General features: G+C 35.7%; 1 protein-coding gene across 5 annotated transcripts in view; it reads right to left on the bottom strand.

Moving 5' to 3' along the window:
- The window catches only part of CADM2 (cell adhesion molecule 2), a 1,197,963-nt gene that overhangs the window by 267,713 nt on the left and 905,023 nt on the right, over positions 1-25,227 (bottom strand). For all 5 annotated transcript variants that reach the window (XM_043448930.1, XM_043448928.1, XM_043448929.1 and 2 more), the window contains one exon: positions 2,985-3,134. In XM_043448930.1, the coding sequence (XP_043304865.1) occupies positions 2,985-3,134 (150 nt within the window). The remainder of the gene's footprint in view (positions 1-2,984; positions 3,135-25,227) is intronic.

Genomic DNA, 25,227 nt, shown 5'->3' with positions numbered 1-25,227 from the left:
GTAAATGTCTGGTTACTTAAGTATTTGAATTTTTAACTAATAGAACTTCATTCTGGAAGGAAATATAGATCACTTGATTTAAAACAACAACAAATTCCTTTAAACACCACCATGAAGGACTGAAGTAAACACGAGAACTTTCTTTTCATGTATATATAGACGTGCCTTTTCCATCCACAAAGCACTAGGAATTTATGATCAAACCATAAAGCTTAGATGATATTAGAATGATAAAACTTAAATATATTTTTGCTAGAAAAAATGAAATCAAGAGAAATCTTTAAGTTTTATTTTCTATTTATGCAGCTTTTATTTCCATTGAATATAGCTGAAGTATAAACTAAACTATGTGGATTATACTTGTGACATTTTAAAACAGTTAATTAATCCATAAAATTAACTGTTAATTCTTGAATGACATATTTTTTAAAAGGCTTAAAAATATCAAATTAGAGATTCCTTAGCTATTTCTCAAGTTGTAAAAAAAAAGTCCCTTTACAGTCTCATAAAGCAGGATTAAAATTTTTCACAATGGAATACAAACATCTTAGAATAATTAAGTAATCAATAATAGTAATAAGGATTCAAATTATATTATTCTTGCTGTATTGACTGTTTAGCAAATAGATGTTTTAAAATCCATTTCCAGACATTTAAAGATATCCCTTAATACTAAAAAAAAAAACAAAAACAAAACTCTGTGACTGGAAGTCTCTGTTAAACATGAATGATTACACATCAAACACTCAAATCAAAACATAAGTATGGAATCACATTATTGGCTTTAAGTCTAGTCAATATTTAACTCATAATATGTGTCATGATACTGTCTTCAAATCTCACATAGCTGTGAGAACTTTAACCCCTCCCTCCCACATGCCTCTATGAAAATGATCCTTAGTGATAACTGTTCTGTCTTTCAGACAGCAAAATAGAAACCCTTTATAAATATTAAAGTTCTACAGAAATGCTAGCATTCCTAACCCTTTCTATAGTTAAGTTTATGTGTCAACTCATCAGGCCACAATACCGAGATGTTTGGTCAAATACCAGCCTGGATATTGCTGTGAAGGTATTTTTAGATGAGATTACCCTGCAATCGGTAGACTTTGAGTAAATCACATCACCCTGCAAAATGCAGGTGGGCCTCATTCAATCAATAGAAGGCCTTCAGAGTGAAATAAAACAAACAGAAAAAAACAACTGAGGTTCCCTGAAGAAGAGATTTTCTTCAGACTGCCTTCAGACCTGAGCTGCAATGTAACTCTTCCCCGAGTCTCCAGCCTACTGTCCTACCATGCAGATTTCAGACTTGCCAGCTTCAACAATCACTTGTGCCAATTTCTAAAAATTAATCTTGTTCTCTCCCTCTCTCTGTAGATGTTTATGTATTATCTATTTTAGCCAACCAGCTATCTAGAGAGAGAGAGAGAGAGAAAGAGAACACTTGTCTCCTGTCAATGTATTCTAAAATATATTTTGTTCATGTGCTTGTTTAATTGTCTGGCTTCCGCACTGGACTGTATATCCTCTACCGGCAGGGATTTTATCTGTCTGTCCTCTAACTCTCATGCCTTATGCAAAGAAACTCTCAAAATATATTTGCTGAATTAATTAATTAGATTTTTAACCAATCCTTCATATACTAAAGGTTAAAATAGACTATTTGATTTTAAATTTAAAGTACATCAAAGAGGGAAAGTATAGAAATGCAGAAAATATAGTGAATTTATAATTTAGGTGAAATGGGCACATTTGTTGAACTAATTTGACTACACTTCAGTTATTGCATCCGATTTCAAATTATTTCACTATTATCTGCTGCTGCAAAGTCACTCTGCTTTTGCAGAGTCATGTCTGACTCTGTGCAACCCCATAGACGTCAGCCCACCAGGCTCCCCCGTCCCTGGGATTCTCCAGGCAAGAACACTGGAGTGGGTTGCCATTTCCTTCTTCAATGCGTGAAAAGTGAAAGTGAAGTCAGTCGCTCAGTCGTGTCTAACTCTTAGCGACCCCATGGACCGCAGCCTACCAGGCTCCTCCATCCGTGGGATTTTCCAGGCAAGGGTACTGGAGTGGGGTGCCATGCCTTCTCCGTCACTACTATTACATACATACATCACATGATACATCATTATGATACGTGACTATGATACGTCACTATGTATCACATACATACATAAGGAATAAAGATATTAAGATGATGTTGAATATTTAGGATATAAATATAAATATTTATATCCTAATAATTTGTCTAAAGCAATAGATCCATATTTTCATTATAGTTCCTGAACTAATTTTCCCCCAGTGCTTATAACAGTGGACAACTGCTTAGACATTCAGTATATGTTTTTAGTTGTTTGCTAGAATTATGAAATGTAATGTGATTTTGTTCTCTAAAAACACTTAATCAAAATCTATCACCCAATTAGAAAGCCCAGTTAAGTCCAACTCAATGTGTAAATACAGCTTCTTAATTTCAGTTTATTTGAGAAACATGGAGTAACTTAAATTTATTATTGAGTAATATCATTTTTACAGTCCTTAGTTTTAAACTCAATTCATGAGAATAAAATCAAAAAACTTTCCAAAGTTACGTAGTATCTTCTAAATATTTTAATTAAAGTTAATAAAAATAACATCCTATTGCCAGGAGTGAGGAAAAAAATATTCAATCTATACAAAAGGCATCTAAAAGAGAACAAAGGCATGTGGTATCTGGAGAGAAATTAATTGTTAGGAGAAGATGTAAAACTATTTTTGAAACAGAATTAGAACTGTTTATTTTATTAAAAAGTTGACATAGGTTATCTTTAGTGTTTATGACTTGCAAACTAAAGTATTTAATATTTAACATGTTTAAATACAAGCAGCAGCAGTTTGGTAATCAAAAGGAATAATTTGAATCATCTCAGAAAAATAAATTCATTATAATTAGGATATTTTAGAATATGATTAAAACATTTAAAAGAAAATGTATTCACCTTTCTTGTCATCAAAGTACAGAGTCTGTTGAGCTGGATTTGACCACTGGAGGGAGGTGTTATCATTTTGATCAACCCTGCAGGTCAAAATTGCAGTTCCGCCTTCAACAACCGTTACATTCTGTGTGAGTGGAAACTGCCCTTGGCTGCCTAAAAAGGGATTAAAGAAAAGGTTGATTAAATGAAACTTATAACATGATTAACTTTCCAAGAGTTACATGGACTTAACTTCTCACTCCAAGTAAAATTTAAACCAACAAAACAACAATAGCAAAACTATACATTAGAAAAAAGGCAAAGATAATTAAAAACCTTTAACTAGAGGAACAGTGTGATATACTATTAGGACTTCTTTACATTCCTTCATATGCTCCAGAAAACCTTCTTCTCCTCCTAGGCACACATAAAGATGTGTGCCTATATATTTAAATAGTAATGTGATTATCATTAATTTTCTTTGGCCTTGCATTAATTATATGGTGCTAGACCTGGCTATCTTTGAAGATAATAATTCTGGATGAATATAACTCTTTAAAGTAGCAGAAGAAATACATTAAATACTTTCCTTGTAGCTTTTATAATTCTGAATAAAGTGTATAAAATATGGATATTAGGTTGTTAGATTCAATTTCTGAAAGAAAAAATTAAAAAAAGAATCCTCTTACACAAGGGTTTCTTGTAGACACAGCTGTTTTTAAGAAATACAAAATGTGTTGGAGAAAACAATGTAAGCATTCTTCAAAAAGTGTTCATCTTATAAAACATCCATCAAAATCTTAAAGTGATTACTCTAGCCCAGGAGATAGACATAATATTCTTTTCTGTTTCTTTCTGTAGTTTTCTGATGGTTTTTTTTTTTTTTTTTTCCAACGAATATATATCCCTTTTGCAATCAAGGAAAAAATATCTGTAAATGATCATTGGCAATTTGGATAGTATTAGAATGTATTCAAGTTTTCTATCTTCCTAAGTGTCATACTAATTTATTATTTATTATTAATTCATGTAATAACATTTCTTAGTAAAAGCCACTTCTAATAGTTAAAATTCATGCACATAGAAACATAATATATAAATTTCACTTCAGCAAGATGATCTGAAGATGAACACTGCCACGTCTGGAGACAGTTAATGACATGGGTTAAAAAATGACTTTCTAAAGCCAGGTTAAAATACTACTATGTGAGCAGGGTAGTTCATTAAGTCAAGGATAATTTGCATATGCAAGAATATTATGATAACTTAATAGCACCCAGGAAATATATTTTCCTTTTCTTCTTTAGTTGTGTAATGATTCTGTCATTGCTACAAGCACCATTTGAGGTTATGCTGGAGCTACTGGCATAAAAGTTCTTATTACCAAGAAGCCTGTTGATTGGCACTATAAGAGAGAGAAGAGCCTGAAGGGGAAAATTTCTTTCCAGACCTAAATGACACAAGCACAGAAGTTCGTGACCACATTTTATAATTAAGCCTATCAAGTATAAAAATCTGCTATCAGTAGCTTTGTCTCCTCAATGCCAACCTCTTTGAGTCACTATGGCAACTCCCCAGGATATCCCCCTGTAATCTTTAGGGTGGAGTTTTTAAATTGAGGTTAGGCAATGTCTGGAATAAATTCTTTGATAGTTGACTTGAAAGTCAACAGGAGCCAGAATGGGATGTGTTTGCCTTCAGCTCAGAGGTGACCTCTAGCAGGGAAACATGAAGAACTATCAATCTTGTGAAGTGAGGTGAGGTGAAAAACTGCATCAGAGAAAACATGAGCTAAAAGAGAAGGAAGGAGTAATTACCAAAGATATCAGATTAGCAGCTCATAAATATGAAGTTCAAATTGTTTTTAAGATACTTTGCTCAGGTGCCCAGCTATTGACATAATGCATAAACTGAGCAGTCTGGGGGAGGAGGAGAGCCTTTGAGTAATAAAAAGCACGCAACTGTTAATAAATATACATAGTTCATCCCAGATGATGATTTGACTATCAACTGGTACATAAATAATACTGTCTGCTTCTTCAAACAAGTGGAAAAAGAGCAGTGATGCTTGCAACAATTTCATCCACTACATTTGCAAAATAATTTTCAAAACATCCCCATAAGAAAATATTATCCTTCTCATTTCACAGATGGGTAAACTGACACTGGGAGGTTAAGTGATTTTTTTCCACGGTGAAATGGAGTCAATGAACCATTTGGGGTTTGTTCTGAAAGTTCAATGTTTTATTCTTATTTTTCCACAAAGGCTGCTGGGTCATATCACTATTTGTTTAAATAGTTAATAGATAACAGTGGAAAAAAAAAAAAAAAGGAAAGAAAAGGAAAAGAGTATTCTTTCACCAAAAAAAAAATCAAACAAAAAAAAACCTTGAATTCATACCTAACTGAACTACATCTTCAAATCAAATAAGGGAGGATGTCAATGTTAATTTCCTCTCAATATCCTATCTTATTTAGAAATTATTATCTGATAATTATTTCAGTCTTTCCTTACCCATCCATAGAAGAAAGAAACTAATATTTGTCAGGGGGTTCTACATGAGAGGGGCTATGCAGATTCTAGCCCTATACCTTATCCTTCCAAGTATGCCATCAGGATGGCTCCTCTCCATCTTCTCCTCACATGGGTTCAGACTTTAAAGTACTATGACTTCAGTTCACTGGAATCTTGCATCCTAAAATCCCTAAAGTCAAATAATTTAGTTTCTCCAAATAAAGAGCAAACTCATGTTGAGAATTTACTAATCCTAAATACCCTTAGGATATGTGGTTTCCAAAATCAATTCAAAAACCAATGTTGTAGGCAGCCAAACTTCTCAAAGATTTATACTGCCTTATATTTCTGTTTATAACCTGGAGACAGCATCAAGAGTGCTGCTACTTTTCTCTTTTAATCCTCTCCTTCCTTAAAGTTCACAGGTTGTCATTTAATTCAATCTCAGAGAGCCTTTCTAAAGACATTACTAATTGTCCCATTTGGAAAAATTAATGTGTTACCAACCTAAGGATTCATCCTCAATGTATTTTTCAAAATACTTTGGCCACCTGATGCAAAGAGCAGACTCACTGGAAAAGACCCTGCTTCTTGAAAAGATAGAGGACAGGAGGGGGAAGGGGTGACAGAGGATGAGATGGTTCAGTTCAATTCTGTTCAGTCGCTCAGTTGTGCCCAACTCTTTGCGACCCCATGGACTGTAGCATGGCAGGCCTCTCTGTCCATCACCAGCTCCTGGAGTTTACTTAAACTCATGTCCATTGAGTCAGTGTTGCCACCCAACCATCTCATCCTCTGCCGTCCCCTTCTCCTCTCACCTTCAATCGTTCCCAACATCTGGGTCTTTTCAAATGAGTCAGTTCTTTGCATCAGATAGCCAAAGCATTGGAGTTTCTGCTTCAGCATCAGTTCTTCCAATGAATATTCAGGACTGATTTGCTTTAGGATGGTCTGGTTGGATCTCCTTGCAGTTCAAGGGACTCTCAAGAGTCTTCTCCAACACCACAGTTCAAAAGCATCAATTCTTCAGTGCTCAGCATTCTTTATAGTCCAACTCTCACATCCATACATGACTACTGGAAAACCCATAGCTATGACAAGACGGGCCTTTGTTGGCAAAGAAATGTCTCTGCTTCTTAATAAGTTGTCCAGGTTGGTCATAGCTTTTCTTACAAGAAGCAAGCATCTTTTAATTTCATGGCTGCAGTCACCATCTGCAGGGATTTTGGAGCCCCCCAAAATAAAATCAATTACTGTTTCCACTGTTTCCCTATCTATTTGCCATGAAGTGATGGGACCGGATGCCACGATATTCGTTTTCTGAATGTTGAGCTTTGAGCCAACTTTTTCACTCTCGTGTTTCACTTTCATCAAGAGACTCTTTAGTTCTTCTTCACTTTATGCCATAAGGGTGGTGTCATCTGCATATCTGAGGTTATTGATATTTCTCCCGGCACTCTTGATTCCAGCTTGTGCTTCATCTAGCCCAGTGTTTCTCATGATGTACTCTCAGTTCAGTTCAGTTCAGTTGCTCAGTCGTGTCTGGCTCTTTGCAACCCCATGAATAGCAGCACGCCAGGCCTCCCTGTCCATCACCAACTCCCAGAGTTTACTCAAACACATGTCCATTGAGTCGGTGATGCCATCAAACCATCTCATCCTCTGTTGTCCCCTTCTCCTCCTGCCCCCAATCCCTCCCAGCATCAGGGTCTTTTCCAATGAGTCAACTCTTCCCATGAGGTGGCCAAAATACTGGAGTTTCAGCTTCAGCATCAGTCCTTCCAATGAACACCCAGGACTGATATCCTGTAGGGTGGACTGGTTGGATCTCCTTGCAGTCCAAGGGACTCTCAAGAATCCTCTCCAACACAATAGTTCAAAAGCATCAATTTTTCAGTTCTCAGCTTTCTTCACAGTCCAACTGTCACCTCCATACATGACCACTGGAAAAACCATAGCCTTGACCATACAGACCTTTGTTGGCAAAGTAATGTCTCTGCTTTTTAATATGCTATCTAGGTTGGTCATAACTTTCCTTCTAAGGAGTAAGTGTCTTTTAATTTCATGGCTGTAATCACCATCTGCAGTGTTATTGGAACCCAAGAAAATAAAGTCTGACACTGTTTCCACTGTCTCCCCATCTGCTTCCCATGAAGTGATGGGACCAGATGCCATGATCTTAGTTTTCTGAATGTTGAGCTTTAAGTCAACTTTTTCACTCTCCTCTTTCACTTTCATCAAGAGGCTTTTTAGTTCCTCGTCACTTTCTGCCATAAGGGTGGTGTCATCTGCATATCTGAGGTTATTGATTTTTCTCCCGGCACTCTTGATTCCAGCTTGTGCTTCCTCTAGCCCAGAGTTTCGTATAATGTACTCTGCATATAAGTTAAATAAGCAGGGTGACAATATACAGCCTTGAGGTACTCCTTTTCCTATTTGGAACAAGTCTGTTGTTCCATGTCCAGTTCTAACTGTTGCTTCCTGACCTGCATACAGGTTTCTCAAGAGGCAGGTCAGGTGGTCTGGTATTCCCATCTTTTTCAGTTTTCCAGTTTGTTGTGTTCCACACAGTCAAAGGCTTTGGCATAGTCAATAAAGCAGATGTTTTTCTGGAACTCTCTTGGTTTTTCAATAATCTAACTGATGTTGGCAATTTGATCTCTGGTTCCTCTGCCTTTTCTAAATCCAGCTTGAACATCTGGAAGCTTTCAATTCAAGTACTCCTGAAGCTGAACTTGAAGGATTTTGAGCATAACCTTACTAGCACGGGAAGTGAGTGCAATTGTCCGTAGTCTAACATTCTTTAGTACTGCCCTTCATGGGAAATGGATGAAGATTGACCTTTTCCAGTCCTGTGGCCACTGCTGGGTTTTCCAAATTTGCTGACATACTGAGTGCAGCACTTTCACAGGATCATCTTTTAGGATTTTAAATAACTCAGTGGAATTCTATCACCTCTCCTAGTTTTATTGACAGCAATGCTTCCTAAGGCCCACTTGACTTCACACTGTAGGATGTCTGGCTGTAGGTGAGTGACCACATCATCATGGTTATCTGGGTCATTAAGACCTTTTTTTGTGGAGTTCGTCTGTGTATTCTTTTCATCTCTTTTGATCTTTTCTGCTTCTGTTAGGTCTTTATTGCTTCTGTCCTTTATTGTGCCCATTTTTGCATGATATTTTCCTTTGATATCCCCAGTTTTTTTGAAAAGACCTCTAATCTTTCCCTTCTGCTGTCTTCCTCTATTTCTTTGCATTGTTCATCAAGAATGGCTGTCTTTTCGCTCCTTGCTATTCTCTGGAACTCTGCATTCAGTTGATTATTTGTTTCCCTTTCTCCCTTGCTTTGCACACTTCTTCTTTACTCAGATATTAGTAAAGCTTCCTAAGACAACAACCGTACCTTCTTGAATTTCTTTTTCTTTGAGATGGTTTTGGTCTCTGCCTCCTGAACAATGTTACAAACCTCTGTCCATAGTTCTTCACTCATGATTTAACAGATCTAATCCCTTAAATCTATTCATCACCTCCACTGTATAAATATAGCGGATTTGATTTAAGTTTTACCTGGATGTCCTAGTGGTTTTTCCACTTTCTTTAGTCTAAGCCTGAATTTTGCTATAAGGAGCTGATGATCTGAGCCACAGTCAGCTCCATATCTTGTGTGTGTGTGTGTGTGTGTGTGTGTGTGTATGTGTATTTATATATTTATACATTCTTTTCCAGATTCTTTTCCCATGTAGGTTATTACAGAGTATTGAGTAGAGTTCCTTGTGCTATATAGTAAATTCCTGTCCATTACCAACTTTATATACGCTAAGCTACTGCTAAGTCACTTCAGTCGTGTCCAACTCTGTGCGACCCCATAGACGGCAGCCCACCAGGCTCTCCCATCCCTGGGATTCTCCAGGCAAGAACACTGGAGTGGGTTGCCATTTCCTTCTCCAATGCATGAAAGTGAAAGTGAAGTCGCTCAGTCGTGTCTGACTCTTTGCGACCCCGTGGACTGCAGCCCACCAGGCTTCTCCATCCACGGGATTTTTCAGGCAAGAGTACTGGAGTGGGGTGCCATTGCCTTCTCCGACTTTATATATATACACACGACTTTATATATAGTAGTGTGTATATATTAATACCAACCTCCTAATTTATCCTTCCCCCCATTGAACTGACAGTTTTATTTAGATTATTGAATTTATTCCTCTCTAACTATGTCAGTGGTTGAAAACCATTTAGGATGCTTTCAGTAATGATATGTAAATAATTTTCTAATTTATTTCTGTGAAAGACACCTTAATGAAGAATGATTAGTCAATATTTTGAAAAGATAGCTCTCCTGACCCTGTCTTTAAATAGTTCCCATTATTCCTTCAATGTTTCCACCTGTCATATACTTAGGGAAAGATCTGTTCAAACTTTTCTTTGTCTAGATTAGGAATTACCAAGTTCAAAATCAAGGGTGCTGAAACTTGACTCCTGCTGACCTCAGTTAGTGAAGAGTTGTCTTTTACTTTCATGCATGCCTTCTTGTCTGACCACCAAGAGTCTAGCACGCTGTCACACAGAACACAAAGGGACAAATTCTAAGATTATGGGCACCTCAACCTTGGTGGCAGGCTGTGATGTGCCATGAGCATAAAGAAGCAATAAGCATAACAGTGAAGAGAGATCTTTGAAGCCAGCAGTACTGCTGAAAGAGAGCAGACAGGTGAAGATGCATGCTTGAACACTGATGCCAAAGCATGACTCTGCTGTCATAAATGGCACTATTCAAGCCTTGCTATCTCTTGAATGGATGATGAGTGGAAGCAGTGGGTTTCTCCAGCTCTTTTCTTGTGCTAAAGATTAAATGTGGACCACAACCGTGGATCAATGCACACTGTGCCTGAGTGCTTGCTTACTAAGGGCAATAATCACCTGAGATGTATCTAGACCGACAGGCAGAGGTTGAGGCTCTGCACATCTGAGAGGGAGTTACAGTCAATGATTTTTGAGGGTAAATGATCAAATTTTGTGGGTTATTTAACAGGAACTGCGTACTTCATTATTTTTCCTTCCTGAAAATGAGCAAAACTTTCCCAGAGAAGAATCACATTTCAAAGGGTGAATGGAAACAAAAACAAGATATGAAGAGCATTTAAGATCCAGTTTTTCAATAAAAAAGTGCAAACCTGTCATGAGCTAAAAAATGCTACATATTTTGATTCTTCCTTTTGGAATACATTTATATATAGCAAAAACTGTCAACTCTTTTTAAAAATTTACTTAATTCTACAAGGTATTGGCATCTGTATCAAATGGCATACATAATGCTTTGCTTTGTTTTAAAATATTTTTGTATGAGGGAGGTGGGAGGGGGGATCAGGATGGGGAATACATGTAAATCCATGGCTGATTCATATCAGTGTATGACAGAAACCACTACAATATTGTAAAGTAATTAGCCTCCAACTAATAAAAATAAATGAAAAAAAAAAAAAAGAAAAAAAATATTTTTGTATTCTCTCAAGAGCTCTATTTTAAATGTAGAATACAGGTCTCATGTTACGTTCCCTTATTTTGGTTATAAAAGCCCAAACTCCAGATAGACCAGTAGATACAAAATAGGTTAAAATTTCTTAAATATCAACCTCAATAAGAAAAGACAGAAATAGGTAACTCATTTTTAAGTGAAATACAAAGATAGCCTACTATTATTTAGGGTCTTCCCCTCGACTATTCTTAGCATTGTGCTTCTTTCTCTCACTCATTTGTTCTATCAATTGGTTCTGAGTGTTTACACAAAGAACCTGCATTTTAGAAAGTTCAAGATCATTCTTGTTGCTTAAATTAGAGTCTAAAAATATATCTAAATGCACACACAGCATGCTATTACTTCCACTAAGTTACTGAAGGCATTCTAAACAAATAAACTTCTAAAATGAAAGTTGTAGCTCAGTAGTTGTATGGACTGAAACACATATTGCATACTAAAGCCTATTGATCTGAAAAGCACAAATGTCGTTAATGTAGGCTTATAATTCCCAGGAGAAGTCCGATGAATGCTCCATCACGTGAGAAGGGAAATTAGAGGAAAAATTAAGACTGATAACTAAGCACAAAATGTTTCCACTTTGGGAATGCTGCTCTGTTCTTTCAAATACTTAGAATTCTCTAGTCATTTCTTCCATCATTTCACTCCAACTTTTAGGTTTGTCTAAAAAAAGCTTTAAGTATGTTCTTTTCCGTGGCTACTGCATATAATTTATTTTTCCTTGACTCTACTTCATTCTCTCAGCTTCAGCTTGCCTTGTAGGGAATAACACCTGGTATCCGCCTTCTGCGCCACCTCTCTGCCCAGCCGCTATGGAACAAGGCCACCGGTCTGATGCTGCTTGCCAGTTTCCATGGAGACAGGAAGTACTTTGGAGACCTGTGCTCCTTTGCAACTGCCAGACCAATGCAGAGAAGAACCAAAGCTGGCGGGCAGTGGGTCTTGAAAGGCCAGGAAAGGTTGGAAGGGCTTTTTCATCCTAGTATCAGAGTGTAACAGTGCCAAATTGGAAGCTTCAGAAATACAATCCTGTAGACTAGATCCTGTGTTCACTATGGCCATTGTGAGAGACCCATTCTGTTCCCAACTCGTGGAGCAGAAACTCTTGTGTACCCGAAGGTTGGCCCTAGTCCTTTGCTGGCTTCTGATCCATGACAAAAGGCTCTTTCAGATTTGCAGCGGCTCCTACAGCTAGCTCCTGACCAAAGAATTTTCCTGCAGAAATTTCACCTTTCTCTTTTTCAGACTATGATAGGTTTTCCTGGACACTCTTAGCAGACCAGAAAACTTACGGGTTAGCCATAGGATGATTACCAATTGACCTACCCTGTGACTGTGAGTAGGTGATCCACTTAATAACATATCAAGACTAGTCACCATCTGCTGCATCTATTACAGTATTTATAATTCAGAGTTAATTCTTGATTATCAGGACCACAGCTAGTTTTAGAGCAATTTACGATACAGGTGAAATAAAATTTCATGTGCCTTCCTATGCATTTTAAAAATGTTTTTGTGTGATTATATACCTCAGCCTTTTGTATTATACATATTTCCAGCATAGTTATCTTTTTATATAAAGTAAGTTTCTCTAGTTTCTTCCATTAGTTTTATATTGCTACACCATATCACAAAGTTTAGGTTTTCCCTAAATTAAACAATTCTAAGTTAAAAAAAAAAGTCTGAACTGCAGAGACTATTTATAAAGTTCTGGGAAACATGTTGAATTGCTGCTTTATATTCTTGCTTAGTGGTTATATTGCTTTATCATGCTTTAAAACATTATCCAATTTAAAAAAATATTCCCAACACCTTTTTAACGTGTATCTGTACAAATTCCATTCTTCATATCTTAGCTTATTTTTCTGTTTATTACCCTGCCAAAATGCATAATAAACAAAAAATTGTTTACGTACCATGGACCTCGTAAACTAGATTAAATAAAACTATATCTGGCTTTACAATAAAAATTGATTTTGATTTTGTTTTCATTAATTTAGCCATAGTAAATTCATTCCTTAACATGTTTTATTTTTTTCTCAAAATTCAAACAATAATTTCTTGAAAGAACACATACAATTTTTCAAGGAAAAAAGTGAAGTTTAGAGTTGTTGACATTTATATTCATTTCTTCCTATAGAGATAGATCTTCAAGTTTATGATGTGGAAGAATAAAATGCAAAGGAAATAATTTTTCAATGAAAAGGAAACTGTATTTTGGAAAGCAATATAAAAGAATAAGAGGGTTTTACTATAATGTCAAAACAGGCTTTCATGGTAATTATCATGTGTGCATAAAGTCATTTTGTCATTCTAGAATACTGTTTTCAGGGTGAATGAGCAAGACCTAGAACTGACTAGCTTTACTTGCTAACTGATGAACATTTGAGAGGCAGCCTTCCAGAGAAAAGAAATTTATGACCACAATCACAGTCTGGTTCACAGTGAAGCTCAATCACATATCTAAATTCTAAATTGAGATGTCAACCTGGAGGAAATATTCTGGAAAGGAACACACAGATGGTAAGATTCTTCTGAAGACAGGGTGAGTAATATAATGCTGAACATACAATAATCAATCTTCTGGACACAAAAAAAAAAGTAGATTGGGTGGGACATAACTGTTTAAAATTGAAATCCCTGGGGAAATCTTCAATCTGATACTAAAAAGGGGAGAAATAATGTATATATTTTGTTTTATTCAATAGGTTTTAGAAGGTTGATATATTTTAAAAGAGAAAAAAAACCTTAATTGTAGTACATTTTAAAATATTTTATAATCTAGGAACAAGTCAAATGGAAAACTAAAAGGTAAAAAATAAAGCCAGTATACCAAATCTTAATTTCAAATATACATAGATTCAAATATACATAATATAACTAACAAAATAAGGTATAAATAGTGAGAAAAGTTCTAAACTGAGAAAATATTGACTTCTCTCTTGCTTTCATGATAGTTTTCCCTAATTAAAACAAAAGAAAAAAGTTATACCAACTCTAATTGTTAACATTTGTTGCTAATTAATGATTTGACTTAGATTCAGTAGATATATTTTGGCAACATCTTTCTTTTAGATTGAATAACATCTATGCAAACTCTGAAAGCATAACATAATATTGACCATTTCAAGTTACCTATACTTTAATATTTCTTCATGTATTAAATAATTGCATTGGTGTACTGAACAGAGATACTCATATAAGAGTGACATAGATATCTAGATTATAACTTTGGATTATGGAATATGATAAGAAATTTTGAGATGACACTGATACAAGATACAGGTGAGAAAAAATGTGATATCAAACATTTGTTATTTAATCATGTATAATCAGCTCATATTAGGCATATGAACTATATATCTACTGTTCAACAGAAAAAATACAGGCCCAAAATGTCATCACCTATGCTAAAACCCAGGATATTAAACCCAAATTTAATACCTAACCTAACTGCAGTTTTGACCTTCCTCAGAAAGTCTTAATCAACCAGTTTGAAATTTTCTGCTCAGCACCAATGAAGTAATCTGTCACATGGGCCCTGTCCATCCTGCCAGTCCCCAGAATAAGAAATGATTTATAGATAAAAGTCATTCAGGGCCCCTTGCACCCAAAAGAAGATGGCCTAGTCTAAGAATAATCCTTTAATTACTTTTGCTAACAACTTCCTTGTGCCACTTCTTCTTATAAAAACCTTCTGTTTTGTACTACTCCCTGAGAGTGTCCTGCTTGTTTCTAGTGGAATGCTGCCCCATTCATGAATTGCCTAATAAAGCCAGTGAAATTTTCAAATTTACTTGGTTAAACATTACTTATTACACTATAAACACATACATTGTTATTACAGCTTTCTGAAACCTATCTTTCCATTTGTAATGGATTTGGCCTTATGAAATATACTTCCATGACATTAGTTTATTCAACCAAGACATGTTTTGTGCCTAGAAAATGCTTCGCATGGTAGGTGTTGGGGACAAACTGTGAACGAGGTAGAAATTATGTTAAGTTCTATCTTTAGAACTTACAGCTTAAAGGCTGGAAGAAAAGAAAATGCAAATATATAAATGGAAAATAGTGTTGATATTTCAGTTGCAATCCAAATAGCAAGAAAAAAAATCATTTAAAAAGTGTTAGAGGACAAGAATACTTGAGAGGGAACCAGTATCTCAAAAAGTAAATTAGCTGATATGAAGGTCCTGAGCCAGAGGCAGGAAGAAGGTTGGTTATTCCTTCAATAATTTCAAATTGTTTGCTAGGGACAATTTGAAATTTCAGTTTGCAAAAATTTCAAATTGGTTGCCAGGAAACAAACAAACAAACCATGAGGAGAAACAGATGAGATGACCCAAGATGAGGTAGAAAGAAGGTTAAGACAAATCATGCAGAGGATTTTATATCATGAAAAGAAGCCGATATATATTCTACATTTAATTGCATTGAAGGAAGCCATTGCAGAAAGGGTCATGGCTCAATATATATACTCTCAGAAGATATGATTTTTCTGCTACTTAATCATGATCCCTAAATCAAGGGTTTTTAATCTCAGAGATGAATCACTGTAAGAGTTGAATTGACAATAAAGGATTTTACTGAGAAAATAGCAAAGAATCCATGAATTCATGGGGATATATTGTAAAAGAAACCAACTTCTTGGTATTTTTCATTCAACACTGTAAATAACTTTTTAGCAAATGAAGATCCATATTTTATTGACTTGAATTTATACTAAAACAAGATTGTTGCCCATATTTTCAAAGAACCCTTACTCTTTGATGGACAGTTTATCTCTTACTTTCACCCTAAAATATCATTACCTTGAGAAGTTCCTCTTACTATAATGAAGGACTTTCATATCATTGTTTGTTTTTAAAGCTGCAATAGTTATCTTGGATATACAGATGTAAATATTATGGTTAAAAGAGTTTTCTTTGTTTCAAATATATATTTTCCTGAGTGGATAGCAATGCTATGCTATCAAATAAATAATGAGTTCCCAAAAGACAACAAAAGTGAAGAAACAAAATATTTGAGATTTTCTCTTGTATAAGACTGTATTTTATAAACTTTACAGCATAATTGCTCTAACTAATATCATAGAAATAAGTGTTTTCCTTTCCAATAACTGAAATTTTATGCCCAACTTAACCTGAGACATGTTGAAACTCCATAACAGAGGTAGAAGCATATCATTTTTCTTTCTCTAATGGGCATAAGAAATTGCCTGGGACATTGTGGGTGTATAGTTTTGAACACAAGAACACTGTGTTCAAAATTATATCACCTTAATTATTTAAGTGTTGATCAATATGCAGTAACTTATGAATCAACTTGGAATATCCCCTAAGGAACAAGTTCCCTTTTGAAAAAAATGTAATAACACAGTGGTTAATAGGGTGTGTTTTTCACTGTTTGATCATTTCTGAATGCACAAAGATTCATTAATGTTGATTTCACCCATCTTGTCCATGTTTACATGCTTTGATGTTCAAGTCCTTTGTACTGCCACATTAGATCTAGGGGAACATTGCCCTATGATAGCAAGTGAAAACTGCTGTGGGAAAACTTTAAATGAAACTTGATACTTTGTATAGATTTATACAGATAACTGAGCTCAAAGAATTATATATTTGATTAGGCAAATAACAAATTAATACTATCTTCTAAACCCTTTCTGGGGGTTACTACATTTTTAATCTGTTAATTAGAAAATTATAGTAAATTAAATAGTGTTCAGTGGAAACTATTAAAACTAAACTTTGATAAAATAAATTGAGGTGGAATTTTAAAATATCTAACTCCTTAATTCTGAACAATGTTCTGGAGAGATTGTTGCAAAATGATGAATGGGAAATATATCCATAACAAAAATGACAGCCTCTTCACTATAATGCTGAAAAGAAGAGATGTTTCTTGGTCTTTTCTCTAGTCTTAGGAAATCCTAAAATGTTGACTCTCATTGAATTGTCTTTGCTATTCAAAGAATATAGTACATTCTGGGCCTAAAATAAATGAGTTGCTACGTACTGGACTAAGCATCCACATTACATTCTCAAGATTATTTATTCAATAATTAATTATTAATATTGATCAGATGAACTTGTATCAGATAATGGGAACTGATGGCATAATCCTGAGAAGGCATAAAAACTGAAGGGATTCCAGAGCTGGAGGTTTCTTGAAATGATGAAGCCCACACAAATTCAGTCTAGTAAGGAGTGACTGCCTATGCAGAAGCATTTCAATGGGGCATAAAGTCTCTGCAGGTTCTTGGCATCCTTGTGTCATCTGTCTTGTGACCTTTGGGTAAACCTGATGTTAGATATAGCTTCTTGAGTCTCATGAGCATTAACATATATATATGAAACCAAGAATTATGTAGTTGTCCTAGGAAAGTGGGCATTGTGACTGAAACATCAAGTTAACAAAGGTCAAAATGTATGTATGCCTGTCTGCAGAAATAAAGGCTCTTCAATAGGAGAACTCATATTATTCATGCTCAAGACTGTTCCTCTTTGTTTCCTTTCTATGTCTGATTGGAGCTAAATAGACTATGACATACTTCATGAATTCTATATACAATTTGTGCAACAACAGATTTCCATTTCAAAATCCTAGTCATATGTTTGATAGATATGAAATGAAAATATGTGTTATAATGGATAGATTTCGAGATGTAGCTATCTTTCTCTTTATGTATATAATATGCTATATGAAGGACTTAACTGTTAGGTAGGTTGATAAGGAGTCGGGGCTCTTGAGGAGGAGAAAAGGGTCTGGGGCCCTCAAGGAGGAGAAAAGGACAAATGTTTTTTTCTACATTGCTTTGTCTTAATCACATAAGGCAGAGTTTTTTCTTTTTTTCCTTAAACTCTGAGTTGTTATGACAGCAGTCTTTTTTTTTTTTTCCATTTATTTTTATTAGTTGGAGGCTAATTACTTTACAATATTGTAGTGGTTTTTGTCATACATTGACATGAATCAGCCATGAATTTACATGTATTCCCCTTCCTGATCCCCCCCTCCCACCTCCCTCTCTACCCGATCCCTCTGGGTCTTCCCAGTGCACCAGGCCCGAGCAGTCTTTTAAGACTAACTTTCTTTAAGCCCAGAGCTAATGATTATACAGCAAAACAATTCATCTTGCTCAAAGATATGTTTTTCCTTAGCTCTGTACTAAAGATTATATAAAAACAATGTAATTGTTCAAGGGCATGTTTCTCCTCCTTAACAAGAACCTTCTGACTAATCTTGTTATCTTAAGATATATGTTGTGGGAGTGGGTCTGGTAAGACCTATTGTTAGTCCTAATCTTGTTAATTTAAGACAGTATGTTGTGGGAGTGGGTCTGGTGGAGTGTATAAGGCTTGATAAGACTACTGTCCTGTGAAGACAGAGAGTGGGGTACTCTCTGTCTCCCTCATGATGTCTATGTCAGAAGCTTTCTGTCATTTTTCAGTGTAATAAAACTTCTGCCACACAAAGTTCTGAGTGTATGAAGCCTGGTCCCTGGTCCTGAAGCTAAATCTCTTTCTTCATAGGTCACAAATCTGATATTATTCACCATGAGCTATCATATATTTATAAATTATACATATATATATATATACACACACACACACACTGACATATATATGACACTGGTATACATTAGTATTAATAAGTGATTCATCTGATAGCTCAACATTAAATAAAGTTCTATGCTTTCAAAATTTTAAATAAATCATTTAAATTGCAATGATTTATCGACTATGTTCAAATGTAGGTCATTCAATAGGTTGAGCCACAGACTCAACAAGCAATTGTAAAAATTTCCACGGGACTAGAGTATTGGCAGCAACATGGGAGTAAGTATACAGTTTTAAATGAAAATTCTTTCAGAATGGCAAGTATATATGTATGTGTGTTAAAATTAATAATTACATTTAGTAACAATTCAGACTTAAACTGAAGAAAGTAGGGAAAACCACTAGACCATTCAGGTATTATGTAAATCAAATCCCTTATGACTATACAGTGGAAGTGAGAAATAGATTTAAGGGACTAGATCAGATAGACAGAGTGCCTGATGAACTATGGATGGAGGTTTGTGACATTGTTCAGGAGACAGGGATCAAGACCATCCCCATGGAAAAGAAATGCAAAAAGGCAAAATGGTTGTCTGAGGACACCTTACAAATAGCTGTGAAAAGAAGAGAAGTGAAAAGCAAAGGAGAAAAGGAAAGATACTCCCATTTGAATGCAGAGTTCCAAAGAATAGCCAGGAGAGATAAGAAAGCTTTCTTCAGCGATGAAAAGAAACAGAGGAAAGCAACAGAATGGGAAAGACTAGAGATCTCTTCAAGAAAATTGGAGATACCAAGAGAACATTTCATGCAAAGATGGGTTCAACAAAGGACGGAAATGGTATGGACCTAACAGAGCAGAAGATATTAAGAAGAGGTGGCAAAAATATAGAGAAGAACTGTACAAAAAAGATCTTCACGACTCAGATAATCACGATGATGTGAGCACTCACCTAGAGCCAGACATCCTGGAATGTGCAGTCAAGTGGGCCTTAGAAAGCATCACTACGAACAAAGCTAGTGGAGGTGATGGAATTCCAGTTGAGCTAGTTCAAATCCTAATGGATGATGCTGCGAAAGTGCTGCACCCAATATGCCAGCAAATTTGGCAAACTCAGCAGTGGCCACAGGACTGGAAAAGGTCAGTTTCCATTCCAGTCCCAAAGAATGGCAATCCCAAAGAATGCTCAAACTACTGCACAATTGCACTCATCCCACACGCTAGTAGAGTAATGCTCAAAATTCTCCAAGCCAGACTTCAGCAATACATGAACCGAGAACTTCCAGATGTTCAAGCTGGTTTTAGAAAAGGCAGAGGAACCAGAGATCAAATTGCCAACATTTGCTGAATCATCAAAAAAGCAAGAGAGTTCCAGAAAAACGTATATTTCTGGTTTAATGACAATGCCAAAGGCTTCGACTGTGTGGGTCACAATAAACTGTGGAAAATTCTGAAAGAGATGGGAATACCAGACCACCTGACCTGCCTCTTGAGAAACCTGTATGCAGGTCAGGAAGCAACAGTTAGAACTGGACATGGAACAACAGACTGGTTCCAAATAGGAAAAGGAGTACGTCAAGGCTGTATACTGTCACCCTGCTTATTTAACTTATATGCATCATTAGAAACGCTGGGCTACATCATGAGAAACGCTGGGCTAGATGAAGCACAAGCTGGAATCAAGATTGCTGGGAGAAAAATCAATAATCTCAGATATGCAGATGACACCACCCTTATGGCAGAAAGTGACGAGGAACTAAAAAGCCTCTTGATGAAAGTGAAAGAGGAGAGTGAAAAAAATTGGCTTAAAGCTTAACATTCAGAAAACTAAGATCATGGCATCTGGTCCCATCACATCATGGGGAATAGATGGGAAACAGTGGAAACAGTGTTGGACTTTATTTTCTTGGGTTCTAATAACACTGCAGATGGTGATTACAGCCATGAAATTAAAAGACACTTACTCCTTGGAAGGAAAGTTATGACAACCTAGATAGCATATTAAAAAGCAGAGACATTACTTTGCCAACAAAGGTCTGTCTAGTCAAGGCTATGGTTTTTCCAGTGGTCATGTATGAATGTGAGAGTTTGACTGTGAAAAAAGCTGAGCACCAAAGAATTGATGCTTTTGAACTATGGTGTTGGAGAGGACTCTTGAGAGTCCCTTGGACTGCAAGGAGATCCAACCAGTCCATCCTAAAGGAGATCAGTCCTGGGTGTTCATTGGAAGGACTGATGCTGAAGCTGGAACTCCAGTATTTTGGCCACCTCATGGGAAGAGTTGACTCATTGGAAAAGACCCTGATACTGGGAGGGATTGGGGGCAGGAGGAGAAGGGAATGACAGAGGATGAGATGGCTGGATGGCATCACCAATGAGATGGACATGTGTTTGAGTAAACTCTGGGAGTTTGTGATGGACAAGGAGGCCTGGTGTACTGTGACTCATGGGGTTGCAAAGAGTCTGACACGATTGAGTGACTGAGCTGAACTGAACTAAACTAAACAATTCATTAAACTCACTTTGGGGACATTAATCCCCTCTCACTGTTGGGATCTTTGACCAGCTAATCTTAAAGATACCTATATAGATGGCCTTAAGAAAGAAAAAAGTGATACATGTTCATTCCAACACACTTTTTCTCACTGAGAGCAATAACCATCTCCTCCAGTTTAAGGGTCAAATCTTTCTAAGCAATGTTTTGAAGCATGGAGTCCATCATTACTCAAAATGATCTAATTAATGATAAAGGGATCCAATAAGCAGCTATTTGTTAGATTTTTAATTTCATTATTACTAAACACGTGATTTATAATGTCATGATGGTTACTTTTAAAAATATCATGCTTGTTTAATGAGGGAATTCTGACATGTGATGCACTTCCTTATTCTTTCTTGATTAAGCTTGTGTAGCCCCAGGGCACAGGAAATATCGACTCATATGGCAGGGTTGATAAGCATCAACTCTCCCTCCTCACTTGGACCAGCAAGCTGCTAGTGAATTCAGCAGATGTTTCTACTATCTGGGCCAATGGAAACCTTATGGACCTTTTTCCTTCATCTCCTCCCAGGAGCAAATGTTAACGCAGCAGACATTTGGATGCATACCAAATCGGAAGCAGAAGGGTTGGTGAGAAAGCAGGGTACACTCTTATCCATAAACAGCGGTCATCCATGGTTTGAATTGATGATTGAGCCATTTTAATGGCTTATTTCTATGCATTTGCTATTTCATTTAACCAAATCTCTGCAGTCCCTTCTGTTCTTACCTAACAGCGTTTACCTTAAACCTATAAATTTAATCCTTGAATATGCTAGTTGTTTCAAGATAAAAAAAAAAAAAAAAAAAAACCCCAAAACAAAAAGAATATGAATATATAAGGTAGGAAAATTGTTGATTTTTAATAATTTTTCTTATCTAAATAGAAAAAACAACCTAATTGTAACTTGTAATTTACTAAACTTAATTTACATTTTTGATGTCATATTAAAAATAGCAATAATAGGCCCAGTTTCCATACAAATTTCCAAGAAAACCTAATTAAAGTGTTAAGCTTAGGACTCTTTATTAAGGATAATTCTTATTCAGTGAATTTTAAATGTACTTTCTGAAGAACACAGTTTGATTAAATTCATGTAGTTGTTCCTCATCTCTCCCTCCACCTCCTCACACTCAATTACATTGACCCAGTGGAGTGCCCATCAATTTTGTATGATTTAGATTTTTATTGCACATATTCAAATTCTGTAATTCAGAATTCTACTTTGCCTCTACACAAGTTTTCTCTAACTAATACACTAATATAAAGAGAGAGAACATTTTTTAAAAGAGGTGGAGGTATATCTTAGACTCTAAAACTATATATTACCTCAATTTATTTTAACACATCAGGATATACTTCCTGCTGATTAACGGATAAAATGTTATGGAAGAAATTTGAGTAGAAAAATAACAATGTTGAATCATTTTTCATTTTTTCTAACCTTGTTGATTGAATATTACTATGAGTAAGGCACATTAAGAGCAAGTAAAAAGAAAGAAATAAATGTTTAAGCACACAACTTAGTGTAGTAATTGTTTTTATTATTTTTTTTTCTTTTATACAACTTAGTGTAGTAATTGATGGGAGCTGCTTCAATAAGGTCAGCATTAACAATGTCCTATAATAATTCAATCAACTCCAAAAGCCATATTGAGAGGCTGCTCTACAAAAGGCCTGTTTTCATCTGTTTCCATGATTACTTTAGAAAGGGTATGTTGTTTTGAGCAAAACAGCAAAGTGTCAGTAGCTAAAAAAATTTTGGCAGTGCTTTTAAATGCTTCCTGTCTGTAGCATTTATGATAGGTGTGGTTAGAAAAGAGATTTACTCATAAGTTTCAAATGCCAGATATTTAACAGTTTTTTCCTCTGTTATTCTAATTGTCAGAAACTTAATTTTAAATTCCTTTAATGATTTTGTGGGTGTTACTTAGCTTTGTGAATGGTAATAATTCTGGGCAAGGAAGCTGGCAAACACAGCCATGAGACAGAGACACTATAGCGATCAATTTCCTACTGAAGAATTCTTTACAAGCTGTCCAAACAGTCTTTGGTTAAACAAGGAATCGAGATGATGGAGATTTTACATCTGAGTGAAACAACCATGACACAATTTCTGGTTTTTATAATGAAAAAAAAAATAGCCTATTCTTTCATTCTCTATATTATCTTTTAGAAGGGAGACTACAAAAAACTTTCAGAGTCTCAGAATTAATTAGATAACAAATAAAATAAAGTAATTAACAATAGGCTTATACCTATATCATATAAGGCAGTCAGAAATACTGTGTGTTCTGAATGAGAAAGTGGAATATATTATCTAAAGAGGGAGAGAGACATTTAAATCCATATTTAAATGAACAAATCATTCTACTTCTAATTATTGAGGTTTAATAATTCTAGCATATCAAAATATGCAACTTCATAAAATATTCAATCATATATGTATTAAAATAATTTGAGGTTTACATAGTAGCATACCTTAAAAACCTATTAGATGAAGGAGAAAAATGGGGAAAAAAATTTGAGAAAGACCCTGATGTCCAGATAGATTACAGGATAGATAGCAATACCTCTACTTAAGATTTAGTTACCAAAAGGAACTTAGTATATCTGTTAAATTTTTCTCTTCAGCAAATCAATCCAAAACATAATGGCTTTATATCAATAACCACTTTTGAGGTTAATTCACAGTTTTATGAAGTGGCAATCTGTATAGTGCTCCACTGGGTACTTTTGATTTAAGCTGTGCTCCATAGCATATCTATAGTTGCCAATTATCTGTCTTGGGGGACTCTAATTCTGAGGGAAGGCTGACTGTCAGCAGTGGTGACCGATGATGACTGGGCTTGATTTCATAGCTCTTGCTTTATTGAATACAGCAAACATTTTTCCCAGTCTCTTCATGCTTTAAATTTGCTACCATCCCATTGGCCCAAACAAATCACAGTGTCAAACCCAGGGTCAGTGAGGAAAGAGACTACCCAAGGAAAGGCATACAGGGTGACATGAACAAGACAGCAGCTCTTGGATAAGGAGACAAAAGTAGTTGATTATCGAAAAGAGAGTGATATATCCCAAAGTAAAAAATAAATAAATAAATAAAAAGAATTAAAGAGATTTGTATATATCATATGTCACAGGAAAATCAAGCTTACAAAAAATGAGACACTTGTCCAGGGGGACTGACAACAACATATACATGTTGTCTTACAGGCTTTGCTATGAAGAGATTAACTTAAAAAATACAAACAGGAAGCAGGACAAAGTGTTTTAGGAAGTGAATGAGAGGTGTTCAATGAAGATATTAAATGTAACCAAATCTTTTCAAGGACCTTGACAGTAGATTTCACAAAAGTCAAATGGTAAAGAATCCACCTGCAATGCAAGAGATCTGGGTTCGATCCCTGGGTTGGGACGATCCCCTGGAGGAGGGCATGGCAACCCACTCCAGTACTCTTGCCTGGAGAATCTGCAAGGACAGAGGAGCCTGGTGGACCACAGTCAGTTTGTTGCAAAGAGTTGGACACCACTAAGCAACTAAGCATAGCACAAATACAAAAGAGTATAGAGCTTGGAGAGAGATTTTTGTTCTTTTGTTGTTTACTTTCTCATATGACTTGGTAGCACTGATTTTACATAGCATCAGTGAGACTCGGTTGACTTCTGTCTGTTCTGTAGAATAATTATTTCACATGTGTTCACTTGGACACATCAGACTGACTGTCAAGAGTGAGAGGAATTAGGACCATTGTTCTACCACTTCAAGACAAGCACTACAAAATAGGTGCCATCTATTTACACCACTAGCAAATTATTGTCATAAGTCTAGACAGCATAGTCCTCTTCCAACAAAAGCACTAGATTGACGGTGACACTGTTATTTTTTGCATGAGAACATTAATGGAACTTAAAAATATAAAGTATCAGGAAAGTAAATATTAATTAGAACATTTGCACATGACCTAAAATTTCAAACCTCTCTTAAATAATGTCTTTATTTGAAATTATTTGGTGACTCAGTTGGTAAAGAATCTGCCTGCAATGCAGAAGATCTAGATTTGATCCCTGGGTTGGGAAGATACTCTGGAGGAGGTCATGGCAACCCACTCCAGTA

The sequence above is a fragment of the Cervus canadensis genome, chromosome 27, assembly GCF_019320065.1.
Source record: "Cervus canadensis isolate Bull #8, Minnesota chromosome 27, ASM1932006v1, whole genome shotgun sequence".
Classification (NCBI taxonomy): domain Eukaryota; kingdom Metazoa; phylum Chordata; class Mammalia; order Artiodactyla; family Cervidae; genus Cervus; species Cervus canadensis.
The sequence above is the reverse complement of the archived record's forward strand: the minus strand, read 5'-3'. Positions and strand labels throughout refer to the sequence as shown.